General features: G+C 41.3%; 1 protein-coding gene and 1 long non-coding RNA gene across 3 annotated transcripts; both read right to left on the reverse strand.

Annotated features, from left to right (window-relative positions):
* Window positions 1-1,503: 1,503 nt before the first annotated feature.
* On the reverse strand, window positions 1,504-12,227 carry LOC121718080 (uridine phosphorylase 1-like). Its single transcript, XM_042102921.1, has 8 exons — window positions 12,020-12,227; window positions 10,210-10,327; window positions 9,949-10,107; window positions 9,577-9,691; window positions 6,547-6,756; window positions 5,268-5,414; window positions 4,220-4,397; window positions 1,504-2,374 (listed from the first exon to the last, which is right to left on the reverse strand). The coding sequence occupies exons 1-7, from the start codon at window positions 12,058-12,060 to the stop codon at window positions 4,243-4,245; spliced, it is 945 nt and encodes a 314-aa protein (XP_041958855.1). The 5' UTR covers window positions 12,061-12,227; the 3' UTR covers window positions 1,504-2,374; window positions 4,220-4,242.
* A 4,272-nt stretch (window positions 12,228-16,499) lies between these two features.
* LOC121718117 lies at window positions 16,500-17,118 on the reverse strand. 2 transcript variants are annotated; one of them, XR_006033853.1, is made up of 3 exons: window positions 16,939-17,118; window positions 16,689-16,776; window positions 16,500-16,601 (listed from the first exon to the last, which is right to left on the reverse strand). It is a non-coding gene; the product is annotated as an uncharacterized LOC121718117 (long non-coding RNA). The 2 variants fall into 2 exon arrangements; XR_006033854.1 differs by having other exon boundaries at window positions 16,689-17,118.
* Window positions 17,119-18,401: the final 1,283 nt, after the last annotated feature.

Here is an 18,401-nt window from a genome sequence, read left to right on the forward strand (position 1 = left end):
AGGTGCTGAAAGTCAAGTCAAATTCTTTCCGTTTGTCCATGATTACGTGATATAACTATACTAATTCTGTAGCCTAAATGGTGGATAATTAAGCTATACATCATATGCCGAAGTATGGTATTTCTGAAGATTGGCTTCCGAGCTGGAAAAATTGAACTTCGATTAAGCCAATCACATCGTGAGTCGGTAGGCGGGCCTAATGATGGCAGAGTTGCGACGGTTCGGCGTGAATTTCACTGCTACTTGAAAACAAAGAAGATGGATGCTGCTCCTGGCGAACAGCGCGACACGAGTTCAGCTTTTTTTTTAAGTTGGCAAAAGTTTGATCAACTAGCGAACTAGCTGCGCTGGTGGGAAAACGCATGGGACTCGTGAGTTGTAGTGGTATCCTATTGCATGCAGAGGGAATTTGAAAGACAACTGATTATCCCGCCCCTGGGACTGAGCACTGCGAACGGTGAGTCCCCAGACCCTACTGTGGGGCTACTGCGCCACCCCTACTTTCCAGCAACCCCCTGTGTGTGTGTGTGTGTGTGTATATATATGATACTCTTATATATGATACTCTCTGTGTGTGTGTGTGTTTGTATATATATGATACTCTTATATATGATACTCTCTCTTTTTCTCTCTCTCTCTGTGTTTGTGTGTGTATGTGAGTGTGCATATTTGATTTTCTCTCTCTCTCTCTCTCTCTCTCTCTCTCTCTCTGTATGATTTTCTGTTTGTGTGTGTGTGTGTGTGTGTGTGTGTGTGTGTGTGTGTGTGTGTGTGTGTGTGTGTATGTGTTGCTTCCTCTGTGTACCATCATCCCTCCTGTTTTCCTGCTTTTTCTCACATTTTTATTTCTGTTTCATCCCTTCATTTTCTTCCTCCTCTCAAACACACGTATTCCCTTCCTCTCTTTAATTCTCTGTTATTCCATTTTTATCCTTTATTCTTTTACAAATGGTGAGCACACTGTTTAGACAATTATGAACTAGATATCAGATAGAACATGAATATTGTGTGTTGACATTTGAACTTGAAGCTAGAATGTTGTATGTAGCCATGGGCGGATTATGAACTTTTGGGCCCCTGGGCCCAGATGTAATAAGGGCCCCCCCACTTATTGTCGTATATGTGTGTGTGTGGAATTTTTTTAATTTGTTTGATGTGATTTCCTGTATTCTGGTGCATTTTGGGGATGGCCAATACTAAATTCAATCAGATTCATAGCCTACATCCTGATTTGTTGATATTGAGGCAATGATTCCATGCAAAGGCTTGGGCTTCAGGGCCCCCTGACCCCTTGGGCCCCTGGGCCTGGGCCCAGTAGGCCCGTGCAGTAATCCATCCCTGTATGTAGCTGTATGTTTTCTGAAGATTAAAAAAATGAGCATAGAGTGAGAGTGAACAGGTTTTCTCAGGGCTGGGAGTGTTGATCCACCGTTATTTAATTTAAGTAATATTTTTTGTTTATTCCTATAACTTTTTTGTTATATAATAAATTGCATATGTAAGTGGTTAAAATGTTGTCTTTACTTGGATATGGGTAATGGAAAAGGAAACAGCATTCAACTTATATGAAAACTACATACAAATAAATTAAAATGAAATAAAAAAAACAGTTTGTTGCCTTTATGTGTGTGTGTGTTTGTGTGTGCAGCATCATGTCCAGTTACATGTCACATGTGTATCTCACTGAGCAGAGGTCATTCCACTTGACCATGACCTAAAGGAAACATCAGTCAGCAAGTCCACTTTACATGTTATAACCCGGTACAGTTTTGATGTGGGGTTATTGTGGGAAAGAAAGTCCAGGGGGTGCCCACTGCCTTTTGAGACTCAACTGTGAGACCAATACTGCATTTATTCCTTCTGCTCAACACATTTCCTGTACAATATTCATCTTCCACTGTCACCAGGTGTTAAATGAACTAAGTCCAGAAAACAGACTGACCATCCTCAGTACTCATGTCTCATGTAAAGGACATTCAAAGTTCATTCCCAGGTAGAGTTGTATAGGGAATGATGAAACATCATCATCATCTTTCTGGTTAGTTCATTAGTTCATTGGGTCGTCTCATCCAACTTCTAAGACACAGCAGAGGAGAGAGAGAGAAATGTGGGGTGAGAGGTCAGACAACTCTGCCACTGTCCGCTCCTAAAGTTAAAAGTTGACGTTGAGTAATATGAAGCAGACACTTGTATCCAAAGCGACACAGACTCGCAACGGCGGGTTCGTGATATCAGACCCTCGTCACCCAGTTACTGCTGCTCCACCTGCTCCTGCTGCCTCAGGCCTGCTGCTCCACCTGCTCCTGCTGCCTCAGGCCTGCTGCTCCTGCTGCTCCACCTGCTCCTGCTGCCTCAGGCCTGCTGGGATGCCTGCTGCTCCACCACGCTCCTGCTGCCACACACGGCGCGGCACACTCACTCAGAGGAAACGATGAAAAAAATGCTGCGAGCGAGGAGCTGAGTGATTTTGAAGTGGCTGTTTGGCTATGTTATTCTATGTGTACTACATGTATATAAATGACAATGGCTTCACATTGGTGAAGATTCAAACATTGCAAGTCTTAATTCTCAAATCCGATTTTTTTTGGATGGAAACATTTTTATTATTTGTATTATTAAATATCAGATTTATATGCTTCATATTGCTTGCATTATTGCAAGTAAGGTACATTATTACAATAATATCCGTCTGCAGAGCCGCAGACCATATAGCAACCAATCTACCACCGCCGATCTACCACAGCAGTTCTAGTATCTAGCACATGCATGCGCTGATGTTCTTTTTAACTCTTGTGCTGATGCTCTACTTAGCTATCACTTAACCTAGTGTCGTATCAACTTTAATGGACCTTTACAGAGACTTAGCTATCACTAACTTAATGTCGTATCAACTTTTAATGGTCCTTTACAAAGAATGGATGAAATGGAGCTTTTTGTGGATGACGCAGGTTTTAACCTCACTAAAACAAGGAGACGTGGCAGGAACATTATTGGACACCTTGCCATTATCAATGTCCCAGGACAACGTGGTGGTAACATAACTATGTGTGCAGCTTAAAGTGAAAATGGTGTTGTTCACCATCATGTAACCCTAGGCCCATATAACACTGCACACATTATTACATTCCTGGACACCTTAAATGACATGCTCACTAATGTTCAGAGAGCAGACCAGACACGTCATCATATGGGACAATGTTAGTTTCCATAGGGCTGCTTTGGTCCGCAACTGGTTTACAGATCACCCACTCTTCACTGTACTCAACCTCCCCCCATACTCTCCATACTTGAATCCAATTGAAGAGTTCTTCTATGCATAGCCCATTTACAGGCAATGGAGGCATGTGTGGGGTTATTGACCAGACATCATGTCAGGCCTGGATACGGCATTCGAGAAGATATTTTCCCCGGTGCCTTGGACTAGAGGACATTGTGATATAGACCCAGAGAAACGACATGACACGATGTAGACTGATTTTTTTTTTCTCAGTGAAATTTTGTGAAATTTCAGTGACTATTTTGTGTTTTGACTTGGGGAAAAAACACTTGTGTTTGTTTTGATGTGTGTAAATAAACACCAATACTTGAAGTTTGGATCCCTGTATGTTTACAGAACTATGACAAGAGTATGACCTCAAACTGACATAGCCTACATTGTGCACAGAGAAAGCAAAAAGCCAGATATGTTTTTTATTCATACCATCAGTGTGTGTTTGATATGAAGGTTTGAAGAGTTAAGCAAGGTTTATTAGTTTTTGCAAGAGAACTACAATGTTTTGCTGATTTGGTGAAAGGATTTCTTATTTGTGTGTATTTTGCAAAAATAGCCAATAGTTACAAAAAATGTGCTTAAGCCATCAGAAAAAACTGTAATACAAGGAAAGCACTGTGCACTGCTCTCTCTCTCTTGCAGCATTACATAATATACTTTGTTTGCAGTATGAAAACTTTATCAAAACGTTATGAAAATATCAGCAATAAATCTCAGTAATAAATCTAAAACTTCCCAACAAAAATGTTCCCAGTTTTTTATCTATAACTTCGATAAAAAAAACACAAAAATATAGCAAGATATGTGATTTAGCTGGAATGAAAGGCTCATCAGCAAAGAAGGCCTTGATCACACTAAATGCAATGCTTAAAGTAAAATGCAAAGGATTTGTATAATTGACAGTGCAAGTAAGCCACCATTTCTAATGACAATCTCAGGTTGTCTTTGCCTTGTCAGCATCAGGAGATGATTTAGAAGACGCCTCTGCTCATGGCATTCAGACGCCTCTTGATGAAGTGCCCCACAAGCATTTGTGGCCGCTGTTGGTAGCCGTGAAGGACTTCTTGAGAGCCGCTCATCTGATCTCCCTTCTGACGATCCAACAAAGTCACACACACCACTGCCCCTACAACAGAATAGATCATTCGACTGTTAGTATTTAGCAATCACTCTGGCTATAAATCCATTATTTAAAAAAAGTATATTTAACATAACGATAAAACAAGAAATGTTAATGAAAACATGAAGAGCCGGTTTCCTGCACATAGATTAGGTCTAGTCCTAGACATAAAGCCGTTCTAAACAAGATTTGCTCTCTGGGGGCCAGATGTACAGTACGTACACTTGCGAACTTAGCGTTATCAGCGTCATGGACAAACCGCAGATTGCGAACGCTGTCAGACCTAAGTTTCCGTCGTATTTATCAAAATAGTGTAAACTGAAAATCGCACATTGCGAAACAAATACGCCGAAGTGGGCGCAAAAGCGTTAGTACATCTGGCCCTGGGTACAGCAGAGAAGCGCAATAATAAACGAACTAAATATGCGTCTTTTGCAACAAAGTATGAACATAACTCCGATATAATATAGAGGGAATGCACCAACAGCAGTCTGTAGAAAGGGGGGGGGCAGTGTTCCTACCCAGAAAGTTGCTAGGTTGCCTATAGAGGGCTGCTCAGACAATGGCAGAAGTGCTGTTCGTCATGTTATGAGGTTATGTGCCATCAAAATTATGTTGAAAACGTCACGTTAAGGTAAAAAAAAAAACTCTTAAGGGTGTCTTTAAAGAGAACATCAAGATCTCCACTGAAAAATATATTTTAGTCTAGGACCAGGCTTAATCACTGTCCAAGGAACCGGCCCCAAAAGTTCAGGTCTCCCAATATTAAGCAAGTTTGTAAACTTTTGTAAATTCAAGTATACATTTTCTGCTGCTTATTTCGTATGGTAGCAATATCAAATAGCAATATTTATCAGAATACACAAACTGTCCTACCTTTAAGACCGCTACGTTTACACATGGCAGCAAATGCAGAAGACTCCATCTCAATATTGCGGACTCCTGCAGCATAGGCTTCTTTAAGGTAGTTCTGTTTGTCTTCCTCTGTATATGAGCAGAAGGCCCCATCCAGCCGGGCTTGACCTGAAAGAAGCCACAGCAGACGTGAACGTATGAAACAACCTTACAGTTTACAGTATCTTAACTGCATGTGAGCATATGACTGTGGCGTAGCATTGGGCGCTCTCTGTCCACGATGAATCCGTTTAACATGCTGCTCTATTGCGCCATTTTTCTTGTTCAAAATAGCAGAATGCGAGTGAAAAAAAGGAAATAAAAACGGAGCATCCAACTAAAGTTCTGCTCAAAACATCATGCCATATTGCGCTGCACAGCATTGTGTCACGTTGTATCCGATTTGAACATTCCAATTGAAAATAATGCAATCAAACAGATTTGTTGCCAATGCTGGCTCGCACCGTATGCAGTTAGGATCTGGGGTTACTTTTCAAACCAAGAGACTCACAACAGCCTTATCCACAGACACAAATAGACATCAGACATTAATACCCCACTGTTTAGACACAAACATATTTATCAGCATTGATAAATTGATTGAATTTAACTCCAAGAATAAGAAAGTTGGTTTATACTATCAAATATAATCACACTAAAGATGGTGTCAACTTGGTCAAGGACATTGTTGAGTATTCCTTTAGTTTGATCAAAATACTGCTAGATGGATTTTTCTGGTACAGATTCGACTTCAATTCATCTGTATGGCACTGTGAAAACATTTGCCAGCCTTCAGTCCAGTTAGCCTGGAAAATCCAGACCCTGATAATCTAGAAAGATTAAGGGTCTGGCAAAGAACAATGTAAAGGCCCAACTCGAGGGGCGGCAACAAGCATGCATTTAAAAATCTCACTGCACGCAATTGGATAACACTAGACCATGTTTACTCTGAATGATTTCGGACTTTGACGCAATCGGATAACACTATAACCAATGTATACTGTCCTCCAACGTTGCAGCGCTGTTTTCATCAATTTAGCTTGTTCCCCGGAATGTTGGGGTAAAAGTAACGTGCATCATTGCTCTTTGCCAGAGTGTCTCGCAGAGACAATTCCATTGTGCTCTCGCGAGAACTCTGGATTTCCAGGGTACAGTTCAGTATCTTTGACCAAGTATTTAAGCAGGTGATCATGAGGACTTGTCTCACTTTTAACCAGGTAATTATAATTAATAACCCTTCAGCTTCATTTGAGTAGCTTACCCTCATAAAAGTCCATTGTGCACATAGTGTTGCTAATGACAGTTTCAAATTCATCGAAGTCTTTACTGCACTGGAACAGCTCTTCTGCCAGATCAGAATCGAGATCAGTGCTCCGGACCACTGGCTTTCCCAGAATCACTTGCTCAAAGCGTGGCAGGAAACAGGCATCCAGGGCCTGTTTGGTGATAACAACAGTGCCGGGTTTCAGGCCTGAAAGAAAGCAGACAAAAAAAAAAAAAACACAAATAGCTAGTAAAAAAATTGTAAACAAAAAAAAAAAAACTTTTGGTACAAACCACCAGTATGAAAAATTAATTGTTAAGGTAGAATTAAACCAATAAGCCTCCCAAACCAATAAGCCTAGCCATGTAAACAAAACAAACTGAACTGAGAACAACCAACCCAAATCTTACACACGATCCCTATAAAATGTGATTGACTTGGAATGTGTAGTGTATGTGTGTGTGTGTGTGTGTGTGTGAGAGATTGGCAGAGCCTATGAGGTGGTCACCGAACATCAAACCTTCTCCACAAACGAGAGCAGAGGGATCGGCTAAAGCAGCAGTCTTGTCCAGTCTTGTTTTACTTTTTGGTTGGCAAGGAAATCCAACACAAAGTCAACCCAAGATGCCACGGTGTCACTTACTCACCACTGACTGGCAACAAAAGAGTCTGTCCCTAATTGTGATAGTGGCCTCTCACTGGCTGTCCTAATTGTGAGCCATGAATGAGCAATTGTCATTTACCCAACTAGCCACATAGTGACACAGAAGCTCCGCCTGTCTGTCTGTCTGCTTTCCCTACCATGTGACCCAACCTAGAGTCTGGCCGCCCCAAACGGGGGCGCCAAAGATCACAGAGGGTGCGGAAAGCTGTCTGCTCTTGTCGTGTGGGCCCCAAGATACGGCCCCATATCTCTCCCAAATGTTGCATTGAATGTGTTGCATATCTGTTTACCTGTGTGTTTGCTGACCATCGGGGACTATACAGAGGGGGGACAGACACGTGTGATAATTATCAATGTTTTATTGGGGCAATACAGACTGCAAACAAGAACACTGGACATATTGTGTTTTAGAGGGAGGGGGGATGTACTGTAATGGCCAGTCTTTGGGTCTGTGTCTGCCGCTGTTTTGTTTATGTGATCGGTGACCAGTATGGCTGATCGCCGCCCACGGGGTGGATGACATACAGGCACTCTCTAGGAAGATTGGACGGCTGCGATGTAGATTGGTGGAGCTCGTAATGGACTGGGAAATAAAAGGGCTCACCAGTATGTGATTGGGCAGTCTGGGGGAGAGGGAGCGACAAGCGAGGCACGGACGACGGATGACGGATCACGGACGACGGACGACGGACGACGGACAACGGATCACGGATCACGGATCATGGACGACGGATCACGGATCCAGCATCCAGCATCCAGCCATTAAGACGGTGCCGCTGTTCCTGCACGGCCCTGCAATCCATATCACCGATGAAGCTTGCCGGCCGCGTCTAGCAGAGGGAGGAGGCTACGAGAGAGGACTGGAGATCGTACGATCGTTAAGACTATTCTGCGCTCTCAAACCGATCTAAAGGAACGGTGATCTCATGTAAATGCCCGTGTGAATGAAGTTATTGTGATTGTTTGCCACAAAGCGCTCATCGTGGTTGTTTACTCCTTAACAGTGTCAGCAGCAGCGAGTCGAGTGGCGCAGTGCTTCCGGGTTCCCAGGACGGTGACGTCATCACGCCAGGAAAGCGGCGGCGTGCCCACTCCAACCCCATCCACTGTGAAGGCAAAATAGGAGTCCTCTGGCTGTGCTTCAAGCTAAAGGTCCTGTGTTGCTGGCTTGCTAGTGGATAAAAGACTGCAATTTTTCCCGGCCTATTTAGTGCACAGTGGCCGGGTGAGACTCAGTTTATTTTTTATTTTTGCGTTTTCTTTCTTTTTTTTCTCTTTGTTTCGGTCAGGAGGGGCCCTGACCGAACGGACATTTTTACTTGTTGTTTGTGTTATGTCTCTGCCTGCATGAATGGTTTCTGGCTTGGGGGGTGGGAGTCTAAGTTGCTGGTAATGGTCTGGGGATCCGTAGTGTGCACGTGTGCAAATGGTTGTGTGCCGTGAACAAGATTTGCTGTGGTACTCCGCTTGATATCGTGACTAGTGTTCTGAAACCTATGGTAGCTTATTAGAGGTGTAAAGATTAACCAATACGTATCGGTATCCGTTTTTAACGTGTAAGATACGGCTACATCGATACGTGAAGCCCCGTATCGGAATAAAACTGAAATGAACCGGTTGCTATATCGATTTACTTGTTATTTACATTCTCATTTTTTCTGTGGTCAAAGTGTCAGTATTTTATGAATGTGGCATGTCTGAAAAAGAGCTGATGACTTTACATTTAATCAAAAAGAGAGTAAGGCTGAGAGTTAAGCTTCCTTAACGTTTTATTGTTTTACTGAAGGACAGCACTCAGGACTGCCAGAGTTCTCATTTGGGACACAAAGCTAGCCGGTGGCGTACGAAATACCTGTATCCATTAATTATGCTATCTAAATATAACCAAAAGAGAAGAGGGAACTTTTATGGATGTTTGGCTTTATCTCAATACAGGAATGAAAAGGAAAGTTTGAATATGCATGAGTAAAGATAAACATTTCACAATTAAAAACCAATCCAGGGGCAGCCGTGGCCTACTGGTTAGGGCTTCGGACTTGTAACCGAAAGGTTGCCGGTTCGATCCCCGACCAGTGGGATTGGCTGAAGTGCCCTTGAGCAAGGCACCTAACCTCTCACTGCTCCCTGAGCGCTGCTGTAGCAAGGCAGCTCACTGCTTAAGGTTAGTGTGCTTCACATCACTGTGTGCTCTGTGTGTTCACTAATTCACAGATGGGTTAAATGCAGAGACCAAATTCCTTGTGTACGCCAGTATACTTGGCCGGGAAACCTGATTTACATCTTCAGAATCTCTAGTGAACCATCATCTTTACAGTGCTGTCATGGAAGAAGTCTATGACATTTGTGCAGAAATAAAAATGTACCTATTCCGCCGGAGGTTCCAATTCTCAGAACTGTGACGTCAGTACAGCGAGCATGGTAGAGGAGTTTTATTAGTTCATGAAGCAAGATGGCTATTGAGGGAGTGCCCATTCCATGCTGCAACACATGAGGAGTGTAATTATTAAAAGGAGGGGACATAACAGCAGGTTTAAAAACGCTGAATTTCCAGCTGAAACTACACTTTAGAATGGGAGTTTAGTGTCTTTAGTAACTTAGTTAACTAGTAGCATAAAACGGGAATCTAGATTGACATGCAGTCTGTAAGATCATGCTGGTGGAGTTTAACTCCCTACAGACAAAAAGAAAAAGTGTTGTCATCAAGAGGGAAATCATAAACGTGTACGTTTCCTTACACTGACTGAGAGCACCGGCCCCGCTTTGTACATGGCATAGCGGTCAGTCCCTGCACAGAAGTTGGGGTAATCAGCTTTAGGCTCATCCAAGCCCAACTCATGACCGATGAACTCTATGAATGCCTTCATCCTCAATGGGCTGCCACCTACACATACAAACTATGAAAATACAACATTACAAAAGAATTTAAAAAATAAACTGCATCACACTAAATGTTAAACAGAGATAATCCTATAAGCTTGTTGTGTATGTTGACTTACCTTGACATCTCCAAATATGGCTGGCAAATCATGTGTGGCTGTCCCCAAATTTAAATGGTAAAGTATATCCTCTTTCATGGCATCCAAATTAGGATTGTGCACAAGTACATTACTACAGCTAAGAATATAAACACATGTTTTAGGGCAAACATTACTCCTTTCTAGAATTGTAACACTTTCCTACTGAGTAAAACTTATTTTATTAACTCAAACATCACTGACCTGACTGACTTACAGTTTACAACCTTCTGCAGTCTATTATTAACAAAGAGGACTGAATCCAATAATATGCTAAGGTTTAATCACCAAACAAAGCAATACACCTGCACAAAGAAACCTATTGAAAGACTCTACTTGATCTGGCACATGGGGGCAGTGGGTGCATATGAACCCTAGACTAAGTATAAGTATACTCTTTTGACTATTTTAAGGGCATTCTCACTACTTTTAGTCAGAAGCATTTATCCTGGTCATTGTAAGTGCCATACACACATGCCTATCATTGCCATGGTGGAGGGATTCTCTGGCTAAGCAAATGTGAAAAATATGTGGTGTGTGCCTTACGGAAATAAATGGCATTTTTTATTGAGCCTTACTCATGACCGTAGCTACCATTTAGGACACCGAGGTCATGTCCTCGGTATTTTTTTCTTCAAGTTTCGTTTCATTTATTTAATACAAATATCCGACAAGACAAATTTTATTACATTAACGCACCGTCACGTGACACGTCGTTGCAGATAGGCTACCGCTGACATGTCAAAACGAAAGTCGACTTGGCTATCACGGACTGTGTAGGCTTAGGCTAGCCTAGTAAACTATTTGAACACAACGCAGCTCACATAGCCTAAACTTCAATACCCACAAATCCATTGTACAAAATAAATCAACTTTACGGCTTGCAGTAATCTTAATTCACCTGACTTGAACAGAGGCTGCAACAAAGTTAACATTTGGAAAGCCAGCGGAAGTAGAGCAGACAAAGAGGAGGAGGGAAGGTGAGAAAGGGAATGTTGAATACAGATGGAGGGCCAGGGGCGCCTGCAGGCGTACGGCCGTATACGCACTGTGCTACTCAACAACGAGAGAAAATGTCCAGTGTGTGTGTGTGTGTGTGTGTGTATTCACCCCAAATTGGCCTCCTATAACTTCCCAACTCTGCACAGTATCCCATTAACTGCAAGATAGTACTAAGCTATTTACAATTTCCTGTAAATAGTTTGTAAACACGTTATCAAAATCAACTTAAGCAGAACTTGCACGCGCACACCTTTTGTTTGATCAGGAGAGAGAATACACACCCTACAGAAGTTGTAGGCTATGGCTACTTGTTGTTTTCTTTTAATATCTATAGTTGCTGGTTATCAGCACACAATGTTATAAGCTAATTCAGTAACTCAAGACTCATCATGGATATAACACGTTTTTAAACAACGAAAACAGAAAGGATGGGGACAGCAAATGTAGAGGAGTTATTTCAGATAGGCAAGCCGCAAGAACAAAGGTACAGTAGGCAAAATCGGTGCGCTTGTGTGTAACTTTGTCACAATTTGACCATTTTAACGCATTGTAAGACGGAGAAATATAACCGTGAATGAAAAGTGTTCTAACCAGCCGCGGTCTCCTCTATGTTAAATGCATTTCCTCACTCTAGTAACAAAAGTTAATCGAAATTAATGATACCGCACGGTACATACGCATTTGAAAGAGATTTAACGTGTTTAGAAAGAGATAATAGCACTTTTGATTGGTGTCCCAGGTGTCATTATTTTCCAAACTTGTCACAAAACACATTGAACGGTAAACCTACCTTTCCCCTCCCTTTTTCTCATAATTAAAGCCCGATGTCATTTTCCGTCGAAAAAAGAACCAGGCAAGTTGTATTCCGGATGGATATTAGCCTATTGCCTGTAAGGAGACCGCTAATGACAACGTGATCACAAAGCTAAGGTAGTAAACCCATGTACGAAAAGTCGTGTCACGATAGATAGTACACAACTGTACACAGCTGTATGATTTACAGTTAACCACACCCCCATACACGGGTTTCCCGTTTACCAACGGAGGAGGTGAGGTGAGGACAATGACATGCGTGCGCAACCAAGAGGCAGAAAGCACCATAGAACAGCATAGAGCAATGCAAAAGAGCAAAAGAATAAAATGAGTTTTTGTGCTGAAAGCTGCACCAATTCGAAATCACGATGGTTAGAGAATGTTAAATATGTTCAATATCCCTTTTGTCTTCGCCAAAAATGACAAAATACGATGTTATATTAATAATCCAAATGAACGTCAAACTTTGAAATATAGCCTAGTCTGAAATGAGATGTTATTATCATTGAGACAACAAGAGTATACCAAAACATCCGATTGTAGCTTACAGCAGCCAACTATTTAGGTTAAGTTTATAACGTTGTGGACGGCCACCAAGCGATACAACTAGGCTACCTGAATACAACTTGCCTGGTTCTTTTTTCGACGGAAAATGACATCGGGCTTTAATTATGAGAAAAAAGGAGGGGAAAGGTAGGTTTACCGTTCAATTAGTGTGTTTTGTGACACGTTTGGAAAATAATGACACCTGGGACACCAATCAAAAGTGCTATTATCTCTTTCTAAACACGTTAAATCTCTTTCAAATGCGGTATCATTAATTTCGATTAACTTTTGTTACTAGAGTGAGGAAATGCATTTAACATAGAGGAGACCGAAACTTGAATGAAACGAAACTTGAAGAAAAAAATACCGAGGACATGACCTCGGTGTCCGAAATGGTAGCTGTCATGAGTAAGGCTCAATAAAAAATGCCATTTATTTCCGTAAGGCACACACCACATATTTTTCACATTTGCTTAGCCAGAGAATCCCTCCACCATGGCAATGATAGGCATGTGTGTATGGCACTTACAATGACCAGGATAAATGCTTCTGACTAAAAGTAGTGAGAATGCCCTTAAAATAGTCAAAAGAGTATACTTATAGTCTAGGGTTCATATGCACCCACTGCCCCCATGTGCCAGATCAAGTAGAGTCCTTCAATAGGTTTCTTTGTGCAGGTGTATTGCTTTGTTAGATTGGTGATTAAACCTTAGCATATTATTGGATTCAGTCCTCTTTGTTAATAATAGACTGCAGAAGATATACAACCTACCCCCTCCCTCTGCCTTCTTAATGATGATTCCCAGCTATCCATCACTTTCAACCAACGTAGACTACTCTTGGCAGGGCTTACGGCGGCAAAAAAGACCATCTTAAGGCTTTGGTTCCACTCTAATCTACCCTTAACACAATATTGGCTAACTGCCTACCAGTATATTACCTCTCTTGAGTGTACTACTGCGCGCCTCAACAAGGCCAAACTAACAACTATCCAGGCATGGTCGTGGATTACACGGTCCATACAAGATCTCCTTGTGAAACAGAATATTCTGACCTGAATGTAGGATTTATTATCATTACTATTATTACTATTGTTGTTATTATTATTATTATTTATTTATTGACTTTTTAATTGATTTATTTTTTATGGGGAATGCTTTATACTTCTTAACTAATGTTGACAATGTGACTGCTATCTTTAATTTCCTTCACTATATAATTTTTGTCTATCAGAACTATGTATTGAGTGTCGTACTGTATGTACTGTTTGTGGTGTATATGTTCAAGTTAAATGTGACTGTAAATGTAACATCTCATTCTTTTCTAATAAAAAATGTTAATCACAAAAAAAAATAATAGACTGCAGAAGGTTGTAAACTGTAAGTCAGTCAGGTCAGTGATGTTTGAGTTAATAAAATAAGTTTTACTCAGTAGGAAAGTGTTACAATTCTAGAAAGGAGTAGCCTAATGTTTGCCCTAAAACATGTGTTTATATTCTTAGCTGTAGTAATGTACTTGTGCACAATCCTAATTTGGATGCCATGAAAGAGGATATACTTTACCATTTAAATTTGGGGACATCGGTCATGAGTTGGGCTTGGATGAGCCTAAAGCTGATTACCCCAACTTCTGTGCAGGGACTGACCGCTATGCCATGTACAAAGCGGGGCCGGTGCTCTCAGTCAGTGTAAGGAAACGTACACGTTTATGATTTCCCTCTTGATGACAACACTTTTTCTTTTTGTCTGTAGGGAGTTAAACTCCACCAGCATGATAAACCCACAGACTGCATGTCAATCTAGATTCCCGTTTCATGCTACTAGTTAACTAAGTTACTTTGACACTAAACTCCCATTCAAGCGATTCGATTCGGTGCAGTTCAAGAATGAAAAGCATTCTGAAAGATTTTTTATCATTTGCTCAAGGTGCACATTCATTTTCAGTGGTGGAGGAAGTACTGAACCTCAGTACTTAAGTAAAAGTACAAATACACAGAGAAATATTTACTTTACTAAAAGTAAAAGTACCACAATGACAACCCTACTTAAGTAAAAGTAAAAAGTACCTGCTTTTAAATGTATTTTAAGTATTAAAAGTAAAAGTATTTGCATAATGATTTATTCTCTTAATATATTCTAAAAGAAAAAATAGTATGGCTGTGGCATTTTAATTAAGCTAGTTTTAGGTTAGGCTATATTCGACTAGATAGTTTTAAGCTAATGCAATTGTGCCATCTGTGGCCCAGTTTACATTCTGACCTACAATTCTAGAGACTAATTCTGGTTATCTACTAGGGTGATCTGCTGAGTATATCATTCAGCAAAACACGAGAGCCTGAAGTTTAACGGGGTAGACCAGGGAAACGTCGGGTGGATCGTAATGCCAATTCTGCTGATTGAACAGAAAAGTTGCTGAGAAAGGTGTCTTTATGATTAGGTTCAGTTTCACTTGCGCAGACGCACATAGACATTGAATGAGCGCTCACATTTCTACCCCCCCCCCCCCAATTGTAGGCTATGCCTCTTTATTTGATCACACACAATTAAGAAATATTTTCTAATCTGGAAAATGCTATGTTTTTATGGGCATAGCCTGTAACTTCGCTGATCCGCGGATAGCAATCTCATCGGAGAGGAGGCCCTAACGCTGCAGATAACAGACAGAGAAAGGCACAGAACACAGTTGCATGTCCAGTGTAGCCATGGGTCTGGTGAACATAGCCTACCGAATGCAGATGGCTACAAGCTCACGCTTTGCCTGGTCTAGACTAGAAGCTTATGTTTCAAAGATTTAGAAGCTGGGCACGTAGCGCTCCAGAACCTGTGGTAGCAACCCCGCCCCCCTGGTAAAACAAACGTGTTTGTCAGAGAGAAAAAAAATCTGATCATAAAATGTATCGTAAAAAGGAACGATGGTGTTGTAAAAATGTAGCGGAGTAAAAGTACAGATAATTGCTGTAAAATGTAACGAAGTAAAAGTCAAAAGTATGCACTATAAATTCTACTTAAGTAAAGTACAAATACGTGGAATATTTACTTAAGTACAGTAAGGAAGTATTTGTACTTCGTTACATTCCACCACTGTTCATTTTATATTATCAATTATCATGGTCATGGTTGTCAGTTAGGCCTACATGTCAACTCTCTGGGCTTATTTTGTTCCAACGGTAGACCTAATATGCAGAAACCTATAATGCCACAAGTCTGAGTGAATATGAACAAAATAATAATAATTTGTGTTCATTTTAGCAGCAAAGGCCAAATTATTCTTTAACATTAAGGAAATCCCTTCATCAAACGTAAGGCTACTCTACAGACTATCATTGCTTTTTAGGAACGCTATAGTAAGTGTTTAATTTCGCGCTGGACTTTGAAAAACAAAAGAGTAAAAATTGTAAACAAACGACCGAGTGCGAGTTGTCACGCGCTTAAGTTGCAGTAGATGTATGGGTAATGAGGTCCTTTGACAACTTTGGGCAATGAATGTAGCCAAAAACGAACTGCATTACCCACAAATCCGTGCCACGTGTAGCTTCAAAACGGGAAGTGGGATCCCAGCAAACACACTAACGTGGCCATCCAACGTGGATTTTCCAACCAATGTTTACGTTGCCGCCAAGTTAATTTCCAACGTGGCGGCAACCGGAAAAGTGAAAGACGCCTTGATGTTGCCGCCACGTTATTTGACAACATTACCGCGACATATCGGCGACATGCAGGCAACCTTCCTGCAACTTAATGGCCACGTAACCGCAACGTTATAGCAACATTGAAACCCATGTTGGACGTCGATCGCCAGAATGTTGTCAGGATGTTAAAAAAAACAAAAAAAAACAGCTCTGGGCGGATCTGCAGATGCAGTCCTCATTTGCCCACTCACTTGGTTTAAGAAGATCAGAGCGACATTTCACATTTGATTACACAATTTATTTAAATTTAATTTGGGAGTTCCTGCCGATGACTTGATGTGCTGCTGCTCCTCCTCCTCCCCTCCTCCTACTGCTGCCGCCGGGCCTGCAAGCAAAGAAGAAAACCTTTAGCTTTCAGGTAAGAGCTGCACTTTTTTGGAATTTGTGCAAACTGTCCCGAAGTTCTACTTACGTTTTATTGTGCTGCATACTCCGGCTTCCGAGCAGTGGCAGCTTCTCCTTCCCCTTCAGGTTACTGCCTCCAAATTTAGTAGTGTGGGCTACAGAAAACAACATTTCAGTTAAGAGAGGCACAACATAGCCAACGTTTTCGGTCACCAACCACGAGAGAAAGGGTTCCACTTTCATCTCACACACACTACTAGCTCGTGTCTTAGAACATGCCAAACTAATGTCGTGGAAAAAGTATCCACTTTCCGAACCTCCAACCCAATTAGCACTCTGATGTCAAAGACCCGCAGGAGAACACCAAGACAAGAGATGTTGAAGACTGCTGATCCTTTATTCGCCGTATTGCAGTGAAAATACAATCCAAACAGCGTCAGGACTGGACCGTCAGGCAATAAGCGATGAGTTGCAGCTGCTACCCCGATGAGATCTGATCTGCCTGGGGCCGTATTCACAAAGAATTTTAAGGCTAAAAGTAGCTCCTAAGTGGCGAATTTAGGAGCAACTCCTAAAAATAATGGGCGTGTCACTCCTAACTTTAGGACTCCTAATTTTTTTCACTAAAAGTAATTCACGAAGCATTTTAGACCTAAAAGTAGCACCTAAGTCTGGGACAGCTTAAAAGAAGTCGAGAGGACTCCTAACTCACTAGGACCTATTCACAAACGGCTTTTTGTGGCATTTAATGTTGCGATGTTTTGAAATGCGTATGCGGCTACAGGAGCTTCCAATCGTGAGGGAACAATTTCGCATTGTAGGCATAAAAGGGATGCAATAACGCAACCAACAACAACCAAAACTACTCATTGTCAACATGTAAATTAAATGTAACGTTTCATTGTGAATCACATTAAAAGGTTCTCCTCTTTGCAAAAGTAGGCATATGGAGACAGATTAATTTAATAATGTTGCAAAGATAGCCTACTGCATCAATCCATATGTTTCATTAGGCTACTCTATTTGTTTTGCCCTCTTTATTAATTTAGGCTAGGCCTTTTTATTCAGTTATTAATCATCTTCCGTCCTTGTGTAGTGCATACATTCTCAGACCTGTCACCTGTCACTCATCATCGTAAGGGAGGTGTTTGGAATCATTCCTGCGTTACAATCATCAGCCAATCGATGTAATTACGTGATTAATCTACAGCCTACTTGTATATTTTTACTCAGGGACCAATGAAGAAACCAGGGCCCTGATTCAGTGGCGAGCGGATAATGAGAAGCTCTTCACTGGCCGGAGGAACTCCTCCAAAAATGGATGGGAGTAAGTAGTTCTAGGCATAGCACTGCTACATATTTGTCGTTTAGCACACACTTTAATTCCAAAGTGGTTTACTAAGGATTAACATTCACAGGGATCTTAAGTCGCAGTACTACAATAGGTCTACAAATACTACACATTAGTCAGTTATTGCTGGTTAGGTATGGCCTACTGTTATTCTCCCCAGAGTTTTTGTGTCCACTGCTTCAAAATCACTACTAAACAGGCCAGAATGAAGTGGAACAATTTGAAGGAGAAATATAAGGTAATCCTTCTGTGTGTCTGATTTTAGAAACCCATAAACCCATTTCTTCTAATGGCACTCTTTAGCTTTAGCTTGAATGTGAAACTAAGAGACAACAATGTGTATGTGATGGACACAAAAATACTAAATTAAATAGGATACAATACATTTTCAGGAGCTAAGGGATCCACCAACAGGGAAAGGGGTAGAGG

This window comes from Alosa sapidissima, chromosome 9, assembly GCF_018492685.1.
Source record: "Alosa sapidissima isolate fAloSap1 chromosome 9, fAloSap1.pri, whole genome shotgun sequence".
NCBI lineage: Eukaryota > Metazoa > Chordata > Actinopteri > Clupeiformes > Clupeidae > Alosa > Alosa sapidissima.